Source organism: Sphaeramia orbicularis, chromosome 24, assembly GCF_902148855.1.
Source record: "Sphaeramia orbicularis chromosome 24, fSphaOr1.1, whole genome shotgun sequence".
Lineage (NCBI taxonomy): Eukaryota > Metazoa > Chordata > Actinopteri > Kurtiformes > Apogonidae > Sphaeramia > Sphaeramia orbicularis.
The window spans coordinates 42,042,887-42,063,470 of record NC_043979.1 but is presented as its reverse complement, the minus strand read 5'-3'; the positions used below and the strand labels follow the sequence as shown (position 1 = coordinate 42,063,470).

The window sequence follows — 20,584 nt, the reverse complement described above, 5'->3', positions numbered from 1 at the left end:
TATATATAGCATGCCAAACAGAGGAAAACAAATGTGTGTATGTGAAAACTGCGCTAAAAGCATTTTTAGAGTTTAGAGTGTTTTTTAAAGTTTTTTTAAGTATGTTAGGGAGCAGAAAAATAAATATGTTTCTGTGTTTTTATATAATTCATCTGGAAAGACAGTTAGATCATCATTCTTTATAATACTATCAAAAATGAGTCTTAAATTATCCGTTTTACCCACCAAAACAGGTATGTACGGAAGCAGCTGAAGTTTAACATGGACATGAGGATTGGGATCCACTCTGGCTCTGTCCTGTGTGGGGTGCTGGGTCTCCAGAAATGGCAGTTTGATGTCTGGTCCTGGGATGTGGGCATTGCCAACATGCTGGAGGCAGGGGGTATACCAGGGTGAGTGTGACCTCTGTTAGAAGTGGTATCCTGCAGAGTCACCCATGATCCCACATTTGACATCCTCTGTGGCTCTGGTCTGTGTTGTGGTGTAACTATACTCAGTGCCAATGAAAACGCAACACTTGAATGTGTTTTATTGTTCCTGAGCTGCATCAATATGTTTAAGTTTCACCTGTGTAAGATAATCCCAGACAATTTCTTAACAACCTGAGATGGGTTGAGCTATTGTCACGCTTGAATGAACTTGTCTGCATTCATAAGACTTGTTTTTCTCATTGCTCAGCAATGAACTGCTCAACTTAAGGAATTGTGGTCAGTTAAGGAGTGGTCATGTTCTGTATATAAAGGCAAGCTGAAAAGCACGAAAATCATTTGCAATAACTCAGCGATGCCTAGACTGACACGTGACCAAAGATGCCATGCTATGGGGCTCCTGGAGGCCGGAATCTCTGCTCGGCAGGTGGCGCGTCATTTTGGATGCAATTTGTCCACTATAGTCAGGATGCAACAGAGGCATGAAGAAACTGGCTCAACTGCAGACAGACCTCGCCCTGGACGAGCACGTGTGACCACGCCACAGCAGGATCACTACATTGAGCTGCAGCACCTCCGGGACCGCTTTGTGACTCTTGGTTTTGGGGGTCCTTGAGTTTCTTTCTTTATCCTTATTTTTTGTCAACAAATTTGGATATGATTTTTTATTTTTACTGTATAGAAATGGCCTATGATTAATTCCAAAGAGCTTATGGAATAAAAATCCTCATCGATTTAAAAAAAATATAAGAATCTTCAAGTGTTGCGTTTTCATTGGCACTGAGTATAGTAACATGCAGTAGCTTTAGTGAGTTAAATTACAAAATAAATGCAGTAAATAATTGGTCATTTTTGAAATATTGGTGATTACAAAGAGATCATATCTGAATATATTCTTTATGGTAAACAACCTATACTGTAAGTTGGTGGCCATGTTGTCAGACAACTGCTGCATGGTGTTTTAGATCTGTATTTTTAACTTTTAACAAATAAAAATGGTGAAAAAGTAATCAAGTACAATAAGCAGCATTACTAATTTTTACATTTTTAACTGGGTAACTAGTAATCTGATACATTTTACACTGAATATAGTACTGAATATGGGTCATCCTGAATCAATCTAACAGAAGTTCCTTAAAAAACCACATTCCCACTAATTAATATTATTTTACATGTCCTTCAGAGTCGCCCATGATCCCACATTTGATGTCTTTTGTTGCTCTGGTCTGTGTTGTGGTGTAAGTAGTAACATGCAATAGCTTTAGTGAGTTAAATTACAAAATAAATGCAGTAAATCATGGATAATTTTTTGAATATTGATGATTACAAAGAGATCACATCTGAATATATTCTTCATGGTAAACAACCTATACTGTAACTTTAGATTTGGTTTTTTAACTTTTAACATGAAAAGTGGTGAAAAAGTAATCAAATACATTAAGTTGCATGACTTATTTTTACATTTTTAACTGGGTATAGTAATTTGATATATTTTACATTGAATACAGTCGTGGAAAAAATTATTAGACCATCAAAAGTCATCAAAAACAATTGTTATGCAATCAAGTACTAACTCCTGTGTGTATCATGTGACTAAAACAGACGGAAAAGAAAACATGGAATGCCTAAAAGCACTGTTTCTGTCAGTACGATGCCATAGATACTGATGTAAGAATTGAAGTGATTTTGGTTATTATCAAGAAAACCATGAAAAATGGATAGATATCAGCTCTGAAATTAAACTCTTATGAGCTATTTTTGTTGTTATCATTATATTTGTCCAAACAAATGTACCTTTAGTTGTACCAGGCATTAAAATGAACAAGAAATTGAAGAAAACAAGGGTGGTCTAATATTTTTTTCTGCGACTGTATAGTACTGAATATGGTTCATCCTCCATCAATCTAACAGAAGTTCTTTAAAAAGCCATATTCCCACTAATTAATATTATTTTTTTGCAAACCAATTTGTTTATCACACATTATTTACTCCTTTCACCCGACACCAGAAGGGAAGCTGAATCATATAATAAGCAGATCACTTTAGTAAGAGCAACATGGCAGTTAATTCATCATGGTATCTGTACTTTATCGGAGAAAATCAGTTTTCTGTCTTCATCTCTAACCTCATAATCTCACAGTCCATATACTCGTACACACTGATGTCTTCAAATGAATCATCACTTGAATATTGAGGAAATCGGATGCATTCAGGATGATGAGTTTACAGAGATGTCAATATCTCTCAGCTCTTCAGTCACAGTAAAAATAAAAACATGCTTATGCTTGAGGGCAAACATTCAGTTATAAACATCCTCAAACTGAACCAAAGCCTCCTTGTGAACCCTTTTCATTCTGAATCATTTTCTCTTTTATCATCCCTTTTCATTCCAGACGAATTCATATCTCACGGGCGACTTTGGACTGCCTACAAGGCATCTACAAGACAGAGGAGGGTCGAGGCCGCGACAGGAGCGAGTTTTTACGGAGATACAACATAGACACCTTCCTCATATGTCCTCCGGAGGAACTCAATAAAGCTAATCATGCTCAGCCCCCCAAAGTCCAGAAAACCAATCGAAACTGGAGCCCAGACATACCTTTTGGGAACTTTACTGACATGAACAGTGTAGGTGGAAGGATGCTTTTCTATTTAGTATCAGACTTATGAAGAAAATTCATTATTAGTGAAGAATGAAGTCCAACTGCACATGTTTGATCATCCTAATTCTGCTCTTTTGTTACAGATCTTGGCCTCCTTTACAAATGGCTCATTGCCCAACATATGGCATTCCACCTCCAAAGAAATTAATAAACGAATCAAGCATGCAATTGAGGTTCGCAGCAGTGTGCTTATGCACAAACAGCACATTACTCCACTTACGCTGGTGTTCAAAGACACACACATTGAGGACAAGGTATGAAGAAATAGCCTGACTATGTTTTGTATAATGGAAGATGTTCACGAAACTGAAATGATTTCATACAGCAAAATACAGTGACTTTGATTTTATGTTGTTTCTGTTGAATTGTCTAGTTCTCACAGATGAGAGATGAAATGTTCAACTCCAACTTGGCGTGCTCCTTCATCATGCTCCTCTTCCTCATGGCTGCCCAGGCTGTTATCCCGGCGCCCAGGTAAGGAGACTCCAACAATATGCAGACATGGATATATCAAATCTGAATGTTTTGTGTGTCTGCTGTTATTTCAAGACTTAACTTGATTATTTTTGATTACAGAAGTTTAACAAATTAAGCTACAACATTTATTTATAATATATCAGTCTATATTATCCAATGCATGCCAAGTCGACGAGTGGAAAAGTTGCTTTTGCATTGTTGCTGTACTTTGATTGCAAGATGTTTTTAGCTACCGTTTTGTAGTACATTACTTTTTTTATCTAAATAAGAACAGCATCATATTTAAGGACCAATTTGTGACAAAAAATATGGGCATTATATCTTTTTTTAAGTACATATCTAGCTTTTTAAGAATTTATTTTTTGATTTTGTGCACTTCTGTGTGACAGTTTCACATTTTAGTTTGATACTGTAATAATAGCGTAATACTGCTGAGTCATAAATGTAAAAAAAAACAGTTTAAAATGAGAAAAGTTTTACATTATAACATGAAGACTGTCATGTTAAACAAGATATTTTTCCATTATCACAGCATACAGCCTTTTCACATTAAAACAAAATGACATATGTTATGTTGTTAAAAAGTGAAAACTTTCATGTTATAATGTGATAAATGTTTATATTTGTAAAAAATGAAACTCATGCTTAAGTAAATGTTACCCGGAGAACAGACAAATAGAGGATTGTAGATTATACAATTCAGTTAAGTCTATGTTAATGTTAAGTATGTTCTTGAAAGACACCATTTAGTCCATGTTAGTAATGTTATATGACCTTTAACCCAGTGTTTTTCAACCTTGGGGTCAGGACCCCATGTGGGGTCGCCTGGAATTGAAATTGGGTCACCTGAAATTTCTAGTAATTGATAAAAATAAACAAAAAAAACAAAACGTACTAATAAAAAATATGTGGTGAGTTGAGAGAGATAATACATAAAAGACATGACAAGCTGAGTCTGAAACTGAAGCACTTTGGTACTGTTTATCTTTCAAATTGTCATTGTGGCTGGTTTCAGATGCTGCAGCTCTTTCATAATTCTTGTTTAGAGTTCTTGTTTGTTCAGTATTAATTGTCAGCCTTGTAAATCCAAGTTGGACTGACTGTACATATCCTGACCAAGGAAAATAAAATTCTCACTTTGTGTAGTAATCTACACCTGGCTTTTCTGCCTCCGTCCATAATAATATACAGTATATAGACTAAATGTGGTCTAAAGTTGACATTTATTTGCTACATAGTATAGCAAACTATTACATGATCAAAAACAAATTAATTTTAGCAACAAAAAAAAAAGTCTCCATTTTGAATGTCTGGTGTTGCCGGAAATCTGTGATGTTGAAATGGGGTCATGAGCCAAAAAAGGTTGAGAACCACCGCTTTTCACCCTTCCACAGCAACATACTGACTCATTTATTGTCATTTGTGCTCTGTATTTACTCCATTCATGAAACGTTTTTTCCACTTCTATTCACTGCCCCTTCCTTGATCTTTGTCTGCAGGATGTTCCCAGCAATCCTCCAGTTTTCAGTCTTTTTATTCGCCTACATGCTGCTGCTTTTTTTGGCTCTGGCTGAAGAGTTTAAATGGACTCCTACGGCAGTGCAACAGTTCTGCTGCTGGATCCATGAAAACAACAGTGCCCGTAACCTACTCACCCTCACTGCCGTCATTCTCAACTTTGGCCTGGCCTCCACTGATATGGTAAAGTCCTCGACAAAAACACTACCACGACTAAAACTACAAAAAAAATTTCTTAGTGGTTCTCATCCCATCTGATCACTTTCTGTCGCTTTGGTCAAAAGTTCAAAGTGGTGTTAGTTTTCCTCACCATGGGAAACGGGCAGAGTGACTCACTACTCCCTCTAGTGGTCACCTAATCCCCTGGCCCATCGATGTGAATTAATTCAGTACATATCTCTCCAAAACACATTTTCGTCTCTGGCAGATTGTCATAGCTTTTTATTCTAAACACTCCAATTAGAATTATATGCCATTTTTTTATATTTGAGAGCAGAAATACTAAATTTAGGCACTTTAGGTTACATTTGAATGTGTTTGTTTTTCCTTTACCTACCAATATATAGTATATCTCAAGTTTGACTGTGTGTATTTTTGTATTTTTGGCAGATTTGGTGCATTCTCACAGACACAGGAGAGGCTAATCTAATAGACAACACCAACACAGCATTACCTCCACTCACCCTCTGCACATACCCTGAGGTAAGGACAATAATAGTTTACAACATATCTGGATTTGTTTCTAACTATAGCACAGGTTCATAACTCATGACTATAATGAACCTCACACAATTAGCATTCTATACTATTCTGTCAAATGACTACTTAACACTGTTCCTCTGTTTCTTCAGCTCTTTGTACTGAGCAGCGTAATCGCCATGGTGACCTGTGCCGTGTTTCTGCGTCTGAACTCTCTGCTGAAGCTGGCGGTGTTGCTGCTTGCAGTGGTGGTCTATTCCTACCTCATCCACTTGGCCTTTCTCACACTTACACGCAATGACATTCAGCACAGGTTAGTGCACATTGTACACAATACGGACTTAGGATGTATGCTGCTGTGTTTTTCTTCCATTTTTTTTTTTAAATGTGATTGCTTCATTATTTGTGAATATGACATATACATATATATATACATATATGTATACACCAGCGCGTTGACCCGTGGTAGTTTTTATGTTGGGGAGAGCTGACTTTTGGAAAAAGATGTTAGTCTATATTTTATTAGTATTGACATAAAAATTGTTTGGTAAATCATTGTTTAAAATTCAAATGACAATTAATATATTAATACCAAGATCTACAGATTGAAGCTAGTAAAGGTGTCGTTCCTGTTTGTAACTTCATTTCCCACCATGCAGTGTGGTACTGCACTTCCTGTCAACCATCATGGGCATAGCAATGTGATTACAAGGCTATTGTATTCCAAAATTACTAATATCTCCCAAAATATTGGTCTTATCAACTTGCCATTTTCACTAGTCTGTTCCTTGACCAAAAATACATAAATATGGTAAACTGCAGCAGTCAGCTATTTCTGGATTTTGTGTGATACCCGAAACACACACACACAAACACACACAGTCCACTTCTCTTTTAAAACATACATATACATATGCAGCTCTGAAAAAGAGCTCACTCTAAAATTTCAAACTTGAATCCACTGAAAAGCGGAAAATGTTTGGTTACAAGCCATCGAACAAAACCATGCTGGCTGAATATTTGCATTAGTGGTGTGAAAAGACTGATGGAGAGCATGATAATACACATGAAACCAGTTATTACCAGTAAGAAAATGATGGTTATTCCTCTTGGTGTTTGGTCTGGACTCTTCATAAGTTAAACATTAGTAACGTGTTGTTCAACATTAATATGAACATCTTTTCTTTGTTTGAAAATCTTTCTCTTTTTGTCATTTTCTGCAAATACATGTATGTTGTCAGCTGTGTGTAGACTAAATGAACACATACCCATTAACACTATAACCTGTTGTGTCATCAATTTTTACAGAGGTGTTTGATTTTATATATCACAGTTTTAATACCTCCAGAATATAATATATCCTCATTAATTTCTGCACAGGTCTCACTATATCAGAAGAAAAGGAGTCTCTATCCTTGTCATGGCCATGTTTATTGTGGCAGTCTACTACAATGGACGGCAGGTACAGTGAAAGTGCATTAGTAATGAACTGTATTTTGGATGTAACTTGTAAATAGCAGCATTATTTTTCTAGCGTGAATTACTGTGATGAGTTTTGACTGAGACTGAGGGTGAAAGTAGAGTCATGGGGACCCCTCACAGTTTTATCTGTTCTTTTCTCTTCAGTGGGAAGCCACTGCCAGACTGGACTTCCTGTGGCGTCTGCAGGCTCAGCAGGAAGTGGAGGACATGAGAGAGCTGAGGGAACACAATGAGTGTCTGCTGCACAATATTCTGCCTTTGCATGTAGCGCGACATTTCCTGGACCGGAGCAAAAATGATGAGGTGTGGAAGAATTCAGATCCTTTACTTAATTGTTTCAGATATTTTTTATTGCGAAGCCTTATCATAGTACAGACTTGAGATCCCCTGAGTGGTACATTATGCTTTATTTTGATATTAACATAACAAACGCACAATCAGAAATGAAAAGAAAACAACACTGATGAAGTGAGAGAAAAAAAGAAGAGGAAAAAAAGAAGGGGGCAGAAAAACAAAAACACAACTTGACATCTCACCCCCCCCCCCCAACCCCTCTCCCTATCCCCAGAGCCACTGAGATAAATCAGGGTAGTGCTACACTGTGGACTACAGCTTATGTAGTCAGATCCTTTACTTAATTGAAAGCACTAATACCACACTGTTAAAATGCTCCGTAGACATGCAAAAGTTAAGCAAAAGTTTGCATACATTTTCAGCAATATGTCCTTATTACTTCACTACTTGTTGTAACCCTTGGAGACTAAGAAATCTTTTTGTGGCACCTCACCTGTACTAGTTGATCTAGTATTGGTTTGAATCAGGTGTCAAACAACATCTGATTCAACAATTCCTCAATTTCATTCAGTACATTTAACCCATAAAGACCCAAGCAGCCACTGGTGACCTAAAGCATCTACTGATCTAAACTGTTTATTACCTGTTGATCCACTAATCCTATCAATACATGGAAATTATTGGTGTAAAATCCAGTTTGTCATCTTTTCATGGTCATCAGATATGACCCATTTGGACGTTCAGAGGCTCCATAGTTACTGCGGAAACACCGTCATCTTCTACAACATTGATTCACCAGTAAAACCCATGGAGTTGGATCAATGACAGTGGATGGAGACACTGGGTTTATGTTCAGTTAATGATTGATTTTACTGAAAATGTCACTTTTTCTTCTGTTTTCCCTTTTTCTGATATTATAACCTTTGAATTTATGCTGAGCTTTAATGAACATTTACTTGATCAGTGAATTAGATATAGGAAAATACATGATTCACACTGAAAAAACTCAAAATAAAGAGGATAATGTTACAATAAATGGTGAAAAATCGCTCCAGAAAAGTTAAATATAGAGAAAAATGTATTTGGGAACTGACACAAAAAACTGAGTCTTTATGGGTTAAAGTCACAATTTTCACCAAAAATAATATTAATGTGATTTTTAACTGTGTAATGGGCTCTATGCACAGCCCCACTACCTCCTGAAGTTAAAACAGCACCTTTATTTCCTGTCTTTCATTATTGGAGTCACTGATTAATCCAGGTGTGTCTGACCACAGTAGTCACAACAAGAAGTAGCAGGTACACTTGGACTAATCAGTGTGTCCAATAATGAAAGACAGGAAATAAAGGAGCTGTTTTAAGTTCAGGAAGTAGTGCTGCTGTGCATGAAGCCCATACAGACAAACTTCACATTCACTATGGAGTCTCTATATGTGCATATAAGAGCTATGTAATATAACTGAAAAGCAGTGGAAATCCATTTTACTTAACTGTTTTTAGGGTTACTTTTTTCATCAAGATCCTATAATGATGATGGTAAAGTCTAACCACTGTGTAAAGTCTTCTCCATCACATCCAAAATTCTCAGTGGGGTTCAGGTCTGGACTCTGTGGTGTCCAATCCATGTATAAAATGATGCTTCCTGTTCCACTTTTTTACAATCTGAACCTGATGATTCATGGTACTGTCCAATCTTTATGCTTTCTAGTAAACTGATGGTTGTTTAAGAAATGAAAATGAAATGAAATGAAATGAAACAATACTCACTGCATCAGTTTTAGTAAAATAGATTGTTTTCATTGCAGTAAATATCCAAAGATCTTACAATATGCTTAGTTAAATCCATATGGGGGATTTTTTTAGCCAGGCTGTGAATATGAACATAATAAATATAACATAAACTTATATCTAATAATGATTAAATTAGCTGCAAAAATACAAAAGCTAATTTTCATAGTAGTGATCTTGATGTCTGTACATATTTTCAGACTTTATTGTAGTTTATGGACCTATTTTTAGCACCTGACCCCTAAAACTAAATAACTAAAAGTTCTATTAAATCAGCCAAATGAGTATGTTTTCAGCCTGACTAATGTATGTTACACAACTTTTACTTCAGGAGATTTACTCCCAGTCTTATGATGAAGTGGGGGTCATGTTCGCCTCCATCGCTGGATTCAATGAATACTTTGAGCAGAAAGAGATAAAACATGAGGGAGTCGACTGCCTCCGACTGCTGAATGAGATCATCGCTGGTTTTGATGAGGTGAGCTTGTATTTTGTGTGTACATAAGTTATTTTTGCCTCCTTATTACTTACCTGCTGATATTTTTGGGTCACTGTGGTCCGGGTTTGATAAACTGGTTTACTACTTATTGCATAACTCCCCTGTTTGATATATGATTGTATGTCTTTATCTGTAAATGTGTGTTTTAACAGTTGCTGGAGGAGTCGTACTTTCACTATGTGGAGAAGATTAAGACCATTGGAAGCTGTTACATGGCAGCGTCTGGCTTGGCTCCAGACCAACAGGTTGGAGGTCATTCTACAAGTTCACCTTTGGTTTACCTGTTAAATTTCTCTATTAGCTTTGTTTTCACTGGTAAAACACTCACTGCTCTGACTGAGGAAATCCATTTTACTGTTTTAAAGCATACACATGGATTAGAGGGTTCAGAAATAATTGAACATTTTATTAAAAAAAAAAAAATAGACATTTAAGACGCAGATGATGGTCTTGAACTTAAGGGTTAATACAGTAATGCATTGTGTTTTAAACAATTTTCTTTTATTTTTCTTTTCTTTTTTCTTTTTTTGTACAGTTCTATGTCTTTTAATCTATTCTTGTATTTTATTCTTTTATTTTGGTTTTATTTATTCTTCCGTACAGCACTTTGGTCCACTGCAGTTGTTTTAAAGTGCTTTACAAATAAAGTTGGATTGGATTGGATTGGAAGATCATCATATGTACAGTCGTGGAAAAAAATTATTAGACCACCCTTGTTTTCTTATATTATATGATTCAGCTTCCCTTCTGGTGTCGGGTGAAAGGAGTAAATAATGTGTGATAAACAAATTGGTTTGCAAAAAAATAATATTAATTAGTGGGAATATGGCTTTTTAAAGAACTTCTGTTAGATTGATGGAGGATGAACCATATTCAGTACTATACAGTCGCAGAAAAAAATATTAGACCACCCTTGTTTTCTTCAATTTCTTGTTCATTTTAATGCCTGGTACAACTAAAGGTACATTTGTTTGGACAAATATAATGATAACAACAAAAATAGCTCATAAGAGTTTAATTTCAGAGCTGATATCTATCCATTTTTCATGGTTTTCTTGATAATAACCAAAATCACTTCAATTCTTACATCAGTATCTATGGCATCGTACTGACAAAAACAGTGCTTTTAGGCATTCCATGTTTTCTTTTCCGTCTGTTTTAGTCACATGATACCCACAGGAGTTAGTACTTGATTGCATAACAATTGTTTTTGATGACTTTTGATGGTCTAATAATTTTTTCCCCGACTGTATTTAGCATTTCTGTCCCGATAGAATCTCCAATCTGTAAAATTCAACTTTTCATGAGCGCAGAAAAACAGGCCTGATTTTAGCTTTATGACAAATTTCCCAGCTAAAGAGTTTTTATTTAATTTAGAACACAGAATTTGCTCATGAACATTCAAAACCACTGGACAGGAATGGAGTGAAATATAACCATTAATGAATCTGAACACTGCAAAAATCTAAATTTTACCAAGTGTATTTTTCTTATTTCTAGTCAAAATATCTCATCACACTTAAAATAAGACAATCACTTAAAGAGTAACTTTTCAGTCAGATATAAGAACTTATTTTTAGACAATAGATCTTGAAAATCTTATTTTAAGAAATCTTACCAAGATAATTTTCACTTGTTCCATTGGCAGATTTTTTTTGTTTAATTCAAGATTTTTTTTTGCTTAATTCAAGACTTTTTCCAGTGCAATGTTGCACCTTAAAAAGCATAATATTTGACTGTAATGTATTAAATAATATACATGCAATTATACAAGTAAAATACCTCTAATTTGTACAGAAGTGTAGTTCTCAAGTAAAAATAAAAGTTACAATACACCACTTCTCCAGACTAATATAGTAATAGGGTATGTTTTTTCTTTCTTTCCTATTTTAACCTTGTGTATTAGAAGTTTGTGTTTTCTTTTAATGTTCAGATATACACAGCCTGGCCATAAAAAAGTCTCACATAGGCTATAATATTTCACTGTATCACCTTTAGCTTCAATACCAGGATGCATTCACTTGCTGTCAAACCACTTTGTAAACTGCTGTTTTTATAAGTGCTATATAAAGAAAGATTATTATTGTTAGGATTATTTGCTGTTTCATCACTGTTATAGCTGTTTTAATATTTTCCCCGCCCTCACTTTCTGACCTGCCCATCACACTCTGTCTGTGTTTCCAGACATCTATGGATGAGTGGAACCACCTGAGCGAGCTGGTTTTGTTTGCGCTGGCAATGCAAGAGACTTTAAAAGAGCTTAACAGGCACTCAGCCAAAAACTTTCAGCTCCGTGTAGGTAGGTGACATCACTGGCGTCCTACGAAAACAAATACACACTGATCTAAACAGTGTGTGGTTCTTCTAATCCCAGTTACACCTGTTCAGTGTCATTTGTGTTTCTTTCGGGACTGAAACAGGTATCGCCCATGGACCGGTGGTTGCCGGGGTGATCGGTGCAACTAAGCCGCAGTATGACATCTGGGGGTCAACGGTGAACCTGGCCAGCCGTATGGACAGCACCGGGGTCAGCGGGCGCATTCAGGTACCTGAGAACACGCGCAAAATCCTGGCAGAGTGGGGTTTCATCCTGGATCTGCGTGGAGAAATCTTTGTGAAGGGGGTGAGTGATCAACATGTTCCAGACACTGTTTCTGTTTGTGCTTCTGTTCACTTAAGTATTAGGCATAATTAATCAGATTAAATGAAACTATCTGGAGCTTTGGATGCATGCACAGGTGAAAGCACATACAGTGTGTCTGAAAAAATGACACTCAAGTATTTAAAGAAAGACACAGCGTAAGAAATATTGTAGCAGCATGCATAGTAGGGTCAATATATAACTGAGGGACTTTTTGAGTTAACTTTACAGGGTAACAGTTTGCATTTTTACAGAAAGATTCTTCTATATATCATATATACAACTGAATAAAATTTAAATTGAAAGTTACTTATAAAGATATTGTAGTAACACTGTTGACATTAAAGTGTGATAAATACACACTGGCTCACACACTACTTTATACTAAATAACTAAGAAAGAGGAGAAAGAACATATCTTGGAGTCTTTCCAGTGTTTCCTTCTCGAGGAAATGACATCATGTGGAGCAGGTCATGTGATTTGAACACTTCCTTGAAAGGTGTTTTTGTAATGAGTAACTTAGCTGAAAGTGATTACTCGGACACAGATACGATTTCTTAGTTTTCATATAACATTTGATATATTGCCAAAAAAGAAGTATCTGTCATGATTATCTCAACTTAATAAAAAAAACACAATTGAAAAATTTTTGAATAAGCTCATTTTATTATTGTTTGGCTAATCAGAAGGTGGTTGTTATGAAATTTGGACAGTTATTTAGTTGACGTTTAGTACATTTAGTAATTTATTAATGATTTATTAATCATTTATTAATAAATGATTGTTTCCATAATTGAATAATTGTGGAATTTTTAAAGGCATGATCATAATGAACATAAAAAACATTAGTTGTTTTTTTTTTTTTTTTACTTTTAATAAAGATGTAAGCAAGATATATCCCATGGACTTCAAAAGTCCCTCAATCATGTATTGACCCAGTAATGAATGTGTGCATCTCAACTGTTTTAGTCACAAATATGAACCTGTGCATGGATTCTCTCTCTCTCTCTTAAATGTTTTTTTTTTATTACCGTATTTATTATTTCCTGATAAAGAATAGCAGACGCTGATGTTGCTCCTCATCAGTATATGACCAACAGTAAAATGAAAGTCAATATTTAAGTGACAGTGGAAACAGAAATTGGTACAGCATTATTCACCCACAGATGCAAAATGAAGAGGGTTTCACCTTTTGACACCCCCTCTCTCTGCTGAAGTGAGTGAAAGGCCTGAATTTTTATTTGTAGAACCTATGATACAGACGTCCTAAATCATTCATGTTGCGTATTTTACCGCTATGGGATTTTGAGGAGTTTTCAACACAAAAAGACTAGATATAGGGGGACATCTAGTGGTGGAAAAGCAAACAGCTCAAATAAAAGCAGCAGGAAAAGTGAATCCCATCAGATTTTTTTTTATCTAAAATAAAATCTGCTATATCAGTATTTATCATATTTCAAATCCATTTCTCCCAACATGAAGCAAATAGTTCCAGTCTATGATGTACCAATGCAGTTACTTTCTCCATATTTGTAAGTGTCCATCCATGCTTGATTTTAGCTATATTTAAAGATTTAGTGTTAACCCAAAAAGACCCAATGCTACTTTTGTGTCAGTTCCCAAATGAAATTTTCTCTATATTTAACCTTTCTTAAATGATTTATCACCATTTATTGTAATATTATCTTCCTTATTTCGCATTTTTTCTGTGTAAATCATGTGCTTTCCAATATGTAAGTTACTGATCATGTAGATGTTCAGTAAAGCTCAGAGTAAAGTTGAGGGTTATTATTTATTATATAAAAAAACTGAGAAAACGGAAGAAAAAGTGACTATTTCCTAGGGGTTTTTTTGTTTTCTATATTTAACTTTTCTTAAATGATTTATCATATTTTATTATGACATAATCCTCTGTGTTTTGTGTTTCTTCGGTGAACATCAGGTATTTTCTTATATTTAATTTACTGATCATGAAGATGTTCATAAAAGCTCAGATTAAAGTTTGGGGTTATTATATCAAAAACAGAGAAAACTGAAGAAAAAGTGACTTTTTCAACAAAGATATCAATAACTGAACATAAAACAAGTGTCTCCATCCACTGTCATTGATCCAACTCCATGAGTTTTGCTGGTGAATCAATGTTGTAGAAGATGACGGTGTTTCCATGGTAACTACAGAGCCTCTGAACGTCCAAATGGGTCATATCTGATGACCATGAAAAGATGACAAACTGCATTTTATACCAATTATTTACATGTATTAATGGGATTAGTGGATCAGAAGTTATTAAATATTTTAGATCAGTAGATAGTTTTGATCGCCGGTGGAGGTTTGGGTCTTTATGGGTTAAATACGTAGGAAAAAGTACAGCATGGTAACCAAAAAGCCCTAAAGCAAATAAGTGCAACACATATCACACATTGACAATGAACCCTTATAAGTATTGAGGATATCCAAGCAAAAAAATGGGTCTGAGCATGAAATCTGACTCAAGCAATATAGATTTGCAGTGTGAATGTGGCCAAAGAGCAGAAGTAATAAAGTGTAATGAAAAACATCCACAGAAGCCCTCGCTGTAAATCTAAATTTCTGGTCGTTTCAGTCGACGGTGTGTGACCACTGGTGTCTTTACAGGTGAGTGAACGCCAGGGCAAAGTGCGAACCTATTTCATCAGCACCATTCGCAGTAAGAGGGCCAACTCCGGAGCAGATGTCCGCATGGGGGGGCGGACGGAGGGGCGCATGACCCTGGCGGCGGTGGTGTTCGGCCTCGTCCAGGCCAGACAGCGGGAGAAGATGAGGGAAACCAACGGGGGGTTCAGCCTGAACCCCTGCAGCCTTCAGTGCTGAGATGAGTGGAAGCAGAGGAGAGCATCAATCCGCCATATTGTTTCATCCTCTGTTCCCGTCTTTGCCGTGACAAATCGCATCCTAACAGAGCCTTTTTCCTTCCATGACCTTGTTCTCCTCAGCTTTCAGTCATCAAAGAAGCCATTTTTTGGAATACTGTATGTTCTAACAGTCGAAACACGGACAAACGCTTCTATAATTACATGCTATGTTCTTACCCCTGCACAGATAGGCCTGTATATCTACACTGTCACCCATAAAGTTGGAATCATTTTATTTCCAGACACATTCCTCTGTTTAATCCCATTTACACACAGCAGTAATCACCTTTGACCTTTTGTACGAGTCCCGGTTTCACTTTATCTAAGAGGAATAAATCACAGTGTCACAATCATCTCATGAGAAGACGTAAAAATATTTTATTCCAACTTCATCTGTAACAGTAAATATGGTCTTACAGGACTTTTTTAACCCATAAAGACCCAGAGCTGCTTTTGTGGGTTCCCAAATGAACTCCTCTCTATTTTTTAACCTTTCTTAGTGATTTATTAACATTTATTCTAATATCATCCTCTTTATTTTGTATTTTTCAGTGACAGCCAGGTATTTTTCTGTATTTAATTCATTGATCATGTAGATGTTCATAAAAGCTCAAATTAAAGTTGAGGGTTATTATTTATTTTCTAAAAAAAAAAAAAGAGAGAGAAAACAGTACAAAAAGTGACTATTTCCAGTTAAATATATCATTAACTGAATATAAAACAAGTGTCTCCATCCACTGTCATTAATCCAACTCCATGGGTTTTACTGGTGAATCAATGTTGTAGAAGATGACTGTGTTTCCATGGTAACTATAGAGCCTCTGAACATCCAAATGGGTCATATCTGATGACCATGAAAAGATGACAAACTGTATTTTACACCAATTATTTACATGTATTGATAGGATTAATGAATCAACAGTGATTTAACTTTTTATGTCAGTAAAGGTTGTCAGTGGATGTTTGGGTCTTTATGGGTTAAGTCTAATGTGCATCTTCATATTCTGTTCTACTGCCGCATATCATCGCTCTCTGGCGGAAACCTCGTAGGTCCATTTTTGGTCTTTTTTTTTTTGTGGCATAAAACGATTCTCTGGTCAGTCATCACATTGGCCTGATAGTTTTAGAAATATTTAACCCATAAAAAGTGTTGAATACAGATTGTGACTACATCTTTTAATGCCATTCATTTACTTTTTTTTTTTTTTTTTTTTTACAGTTTCCTTAAAAATAAGTGTTTTGGACATAAGAGGTTTCCACCTGACAGCGACGATAAACACACTTATACCATTTTCAGTACTGGAATTTACATTAAACCAAACGCCAACTTTTTTTTCCTATTTTTGCTGCAGCAAGTCCAGCAAATCCTCTGACCGCAAAGCCAAAACACAAAATACCTCAGAACAACTGCTCAGCCTATACAGTAATACTTTTAATTTTTTTGTTACGTATTTGTCTTTCAGACTTCTTACATTTTTCAGTCTATTGTGCATGGTCTGTCATTGTTCATTTGACACAGAAATTCCTGAACTATTTGTGTCGTGTTTATTTTAGAGGGACGTTGGTGACAATAAATGGTTTTATTATTGCTTAAAGGCATATATTCACATGTACTTACACCTTCAAATACTGTACAATGATACCTCATTATACAGCGGTACCTTATTTTCTGTAAGTACTTTTATCTCTTACAGTCGCGGAAAAAATTATTAGACCATCAAAAGTCCTCAAAAACAATGGTTATGCAATCAAGTGCTAACTCCTGTGTGATAGTTTGCAAATCTAAACATTTTCATCATGTCATTTTACTTTATTGAATTAAAACAAAGAGGGAAAAAAATCTAAGTTGTCACTATTTATAGTTTTATTTATGCCAGGGTTCCCAAAGTGGGTACTTGGAAGAAGCCCAGGGGGTACTTGATGTTATTTTTTCTTATCAATGAAAGAGGGCACTTTTTAGTTTATAGTTTGCACACAAAATTTACTTTAAAACATTTGTTATTTTTTATTTTTTATTTATTACAGTTAAATATATGTTGTTTGTTTACAAAGGTTTGAAAATACAGCTGCAGAAAAAATTATTAGACCATCAAAAGTCATCAAAAACAATGGTTATGCAATCAAGTCCTAACTCCTGTGTGTACCATGTGACTAAAACAGACAGAAAAGAAAACATGGAATGTGTAAAAGCACTGTTTTTGTCAGTACAATGCCATAGATATTGATGTAAGAACTGAAGTGATTTTGGTTATTATCAAGAAAACACGGAAAATGACTAGATATCAGCTCTGAAATTAAACTCTGATGAGCTATTTTTGTTGTTGTTATCATTATATTCATCCAAACAAATGTACTTTTAGTTGTACCAGACATTAAAATGAACAAGAAATTGAAGAAAACAAGGGTGGTTTAATAATTTTTCCACAACTGTACATGTTAGATCTCCAGCCAGAAACAGAAGACAAATGTGTCCATTCTGGTTTACCTCCTCATGCTATGATTCCTCCTCTTTTTCTTACTTTATTGCAGTTCAGCGTCTATAATCTCCCCTCTTTGCAAAGACATATGTTTCATCTCTTGAACCTGCTTCATTGCCAAAAAGCACAGTTGTATTCTGTTGCACACATTTCACCATGCATGTCACTGCCATTTTATGTACAGACTTCAGTTTTAGCTCATACTTATTGTACGGGCGATGGATATTATTAAAGAAATGTTGAAATCCAATCTCTGTAAATGTTTGTTTTTTATGTTGTAAGTTAAAATGATGGATTTCAAGGCTGATGTAATTTTTACAGCCACTGGGTAGATCTGGTTGAGTTCAGATAACCTTGTAAAATCATGTTAAATGATGCATCATGTTTAACTCAAGGTCTTTTTGTATGTTCCTCAGATTTATGTAACCAAGGAGACTCCTGAGCCTTTAAAGTAAGGTTGTGTTTTGTAAAAGGATGACATTCGGGAAATGTAATGTCTAAAGTCATGTGTAATATATTGTGTGTATTCATTTATTTTACAAGGTAAATGATGAAAATATTTTTTCATAGTTTGTACTGACACATTTAATAGTGTTCCTTTTCTTCTAATAAAACCAGCAACCTGACTGGTGTGTTGTGTGTGTTTCTTTCGTACTTTATTAAAGGTAATCAAGCAAATGTCAAATCACAGTTGGCCTATAAAATATAAAATATGCATGATTACACCACAGGACTGTTTTTATTCACAACCAGGAGAGATGTTTTCTGCAATTAAATGATAAGGTTTGTCATTTAAAGGCAACATTATCTGTTGACAACATGTCTTCTGGTCAGGTTTAGTGCTGTAATTATAATTTACTGTATATACATATCTAATCCAACTTTATTGGTAAAGCACTTTAAAACAACCACAGTGGACCAAAGTGATGTACAGAAGAAATAAATAAAAGCCAAAATAATACAAGACAATACAAGAATAGACTAAAAGACAAAAAACAACTGTACGAAAAAAAAACAAAAAAAAAACACTGCTCTACAGAAGTAATAAATGAAAACCAAATAATAGAATAAAATACAAGAATAGAACTAAAAAACATAAAAGGCTGTACAATTATTCATTTGTTTCATTCATTTATTTGTTTTGAGCAAAAGAAAAAGCAGAACATTTTTTATGTGTACAAGAAACTAATATCAGAGCAAATATATTAATAAATAAAGCTGTTCAAGACAATATAGCAATTCCCATGTACACTAGTAATAACAAGATAAATTCAAAATGTACTGCTCAAAAAGGGATAAGAAGTAAACTTATTAAATCCCACCCCCATCTCACATTTATACAACGTAACACATTACTTTTGCTTCCTTAACGATATAATAACATCTGTTTAGAGTCCTAATACTGTAAATAATGGATAGAAAACAGATTAGGAAAACATATATATTACACTTAGTAACCTTTTTTTTTAAATTAAAATATTTTAATTTAGAATTTTTTTAAAGGAAAAAAAGTGCAATTTTAACAATATTACGCCTCAACTTACCATTTATACATGTGGACACATTACACACAGTGTTACACAAACATTTGGTAACAGGCATAGTACTATTAACATTTTTAAGTTTGGATTTTGGAACGAAACTATGAAGAATTTCAACAATATCTAGTGTCATCTTATTATTAACCCAACTTACAGATCAGTGTGGATGTCCAAATGCAGAAAACATTTAGTCACAGGAAGAATTATGTTAATAGTACACTTAATTTTTTATTTTGTCCACATTTTGTTATTAAAGGGTTATTATGCTATTATCTTACTATTGATCATATTAGTCTAAAACGAGTTCAATATCCTTGATTTGTAATATCAGTGTAATTTTTGCACTTTGCAAATTCATGCCACGGGCTCGATTGGATCCTTTGGAGGGCAGGTTTTAGCCCACGGGCCATATGTTTGACACCTGTGAAGTGGACTGAAGCAGAGATGAATTAGACACATATATCAATAGAAGAGTGCATATCTGAAACATATATATCACACTTAGTAACCTTTTTTTTTTTTTTTACTTAAAATATTTTAATCTTGAATTTTTTAAAAGAAAAATAAGTGAAATTTTAACAATATTACGCCTCAACTTACCATTTATACATGTGCACACATTACACACAGTGTTACACAAACATTTGGTAACAGGCAGAATATTATGAACATTTTTAAGTTTGGAATTTAGAACTAAACTATGAAAAATTTCAACAATATTTAGCTTATTATTAACCCAACTTACAGATCAGAGTGGTTCTACAAATGCAGAAAACATTTAGTCACAGGAAGAATATTGTTAATAGTACACTTAATTTTTATTTTGTCCACATTTTATTGTTAAAGGGTTATTATGCTATTATCTTACTATTGGTCATATTAGTCTGTATGTGGCCACTGAACTAAAATGAGTTCAATATCCTTGATTTTTGATATCAGTGTAATTTTTGCACTTTGCAAATTCATGCCACGGGCTCGATTGGATCCTTTGGAGGGCTGTATGTTTGACACCTGTGAAGTAGACTGAGCAGAGATGAATTAAACACATATATCAACAGAAGAGTACATATCTGAAAGCAACAAAGAATATATGATGGCACTGTATTCTCTACTATATTTTTAATTGTATGTATGTGTTTCCTGCTTTTTGTTTTCTTTTACAGATATTTCAAACTGAAATGATAT

General features: G+C 34.8%; 1 protein-coding gene across 1 annotated transcript in view; it reads left to right on the top strand.

The window, feature by feature from the left end:
• LOC115415354 (adenylate cyclase type 8) overlaps positions 1 to 15,823 on the top strand; it is a 34,461-nt gene extending 18,638 nt beyond the window's left edge. The window contains exons 12-25 of the mRNA XM_030128885.1: positions 234 to 392; positions 2,822 to 3,056; positions 3,175 to 3,345; positions 3,465 to 3,565; positions 5,068 to 5,269; positions 5,696 to 5,788; positions 5,938 to 6,098; positions 7,166 to 7,247; positions 7,412 to 7,570; positions 9,681 to 9,827; positions 10,001 to 10,093; positions 12,033 to 12,147; positions 12,269 to 12,471; positions 15,125 to 15,823. Of these exons, the coding sequence (XP_029984745.1) occupies positions 234 to 392; positions 2,822 to 3,056; positions 3,175 to 3,345; positions 3,465 to 3,565; positions 5,068 to 5,269; positions 5,696 to 5,788; positions 5,938 to 6,098; positions 7,166 to 7,247; positions 7,412 to 7,570; positions 9,681 to 9,827; positions 10,001 to 10,093; positions 12,033 to 12,147; positions 12,269 to 12,471; positions 15,125 to 15,340 (2,137 nt within the window). The 3' untranslated portion in view covers positions 15,341 to 15,823. The remainder of the gene's footprint in view (positions 1 to 233; positions 393 to 2,821; positions 3,057 to 3,174; positions 3,346 to 3,464; positions 3,566 to 5,067; positions 5,270 to 5,695; positions 5,789 to 5,937; positions 6,099 to 7,165; positions 7,248 to 7,411; positions 7,571 to 9,680; positions 9,828 to 10,000; positions 10,094 to 12,032; positions 12,148 to 12,268; positions 12,472 to 15,124) is intronic.
• Positions 15,824 to 20,584: the final 4,761 nt, after the last annotated feature.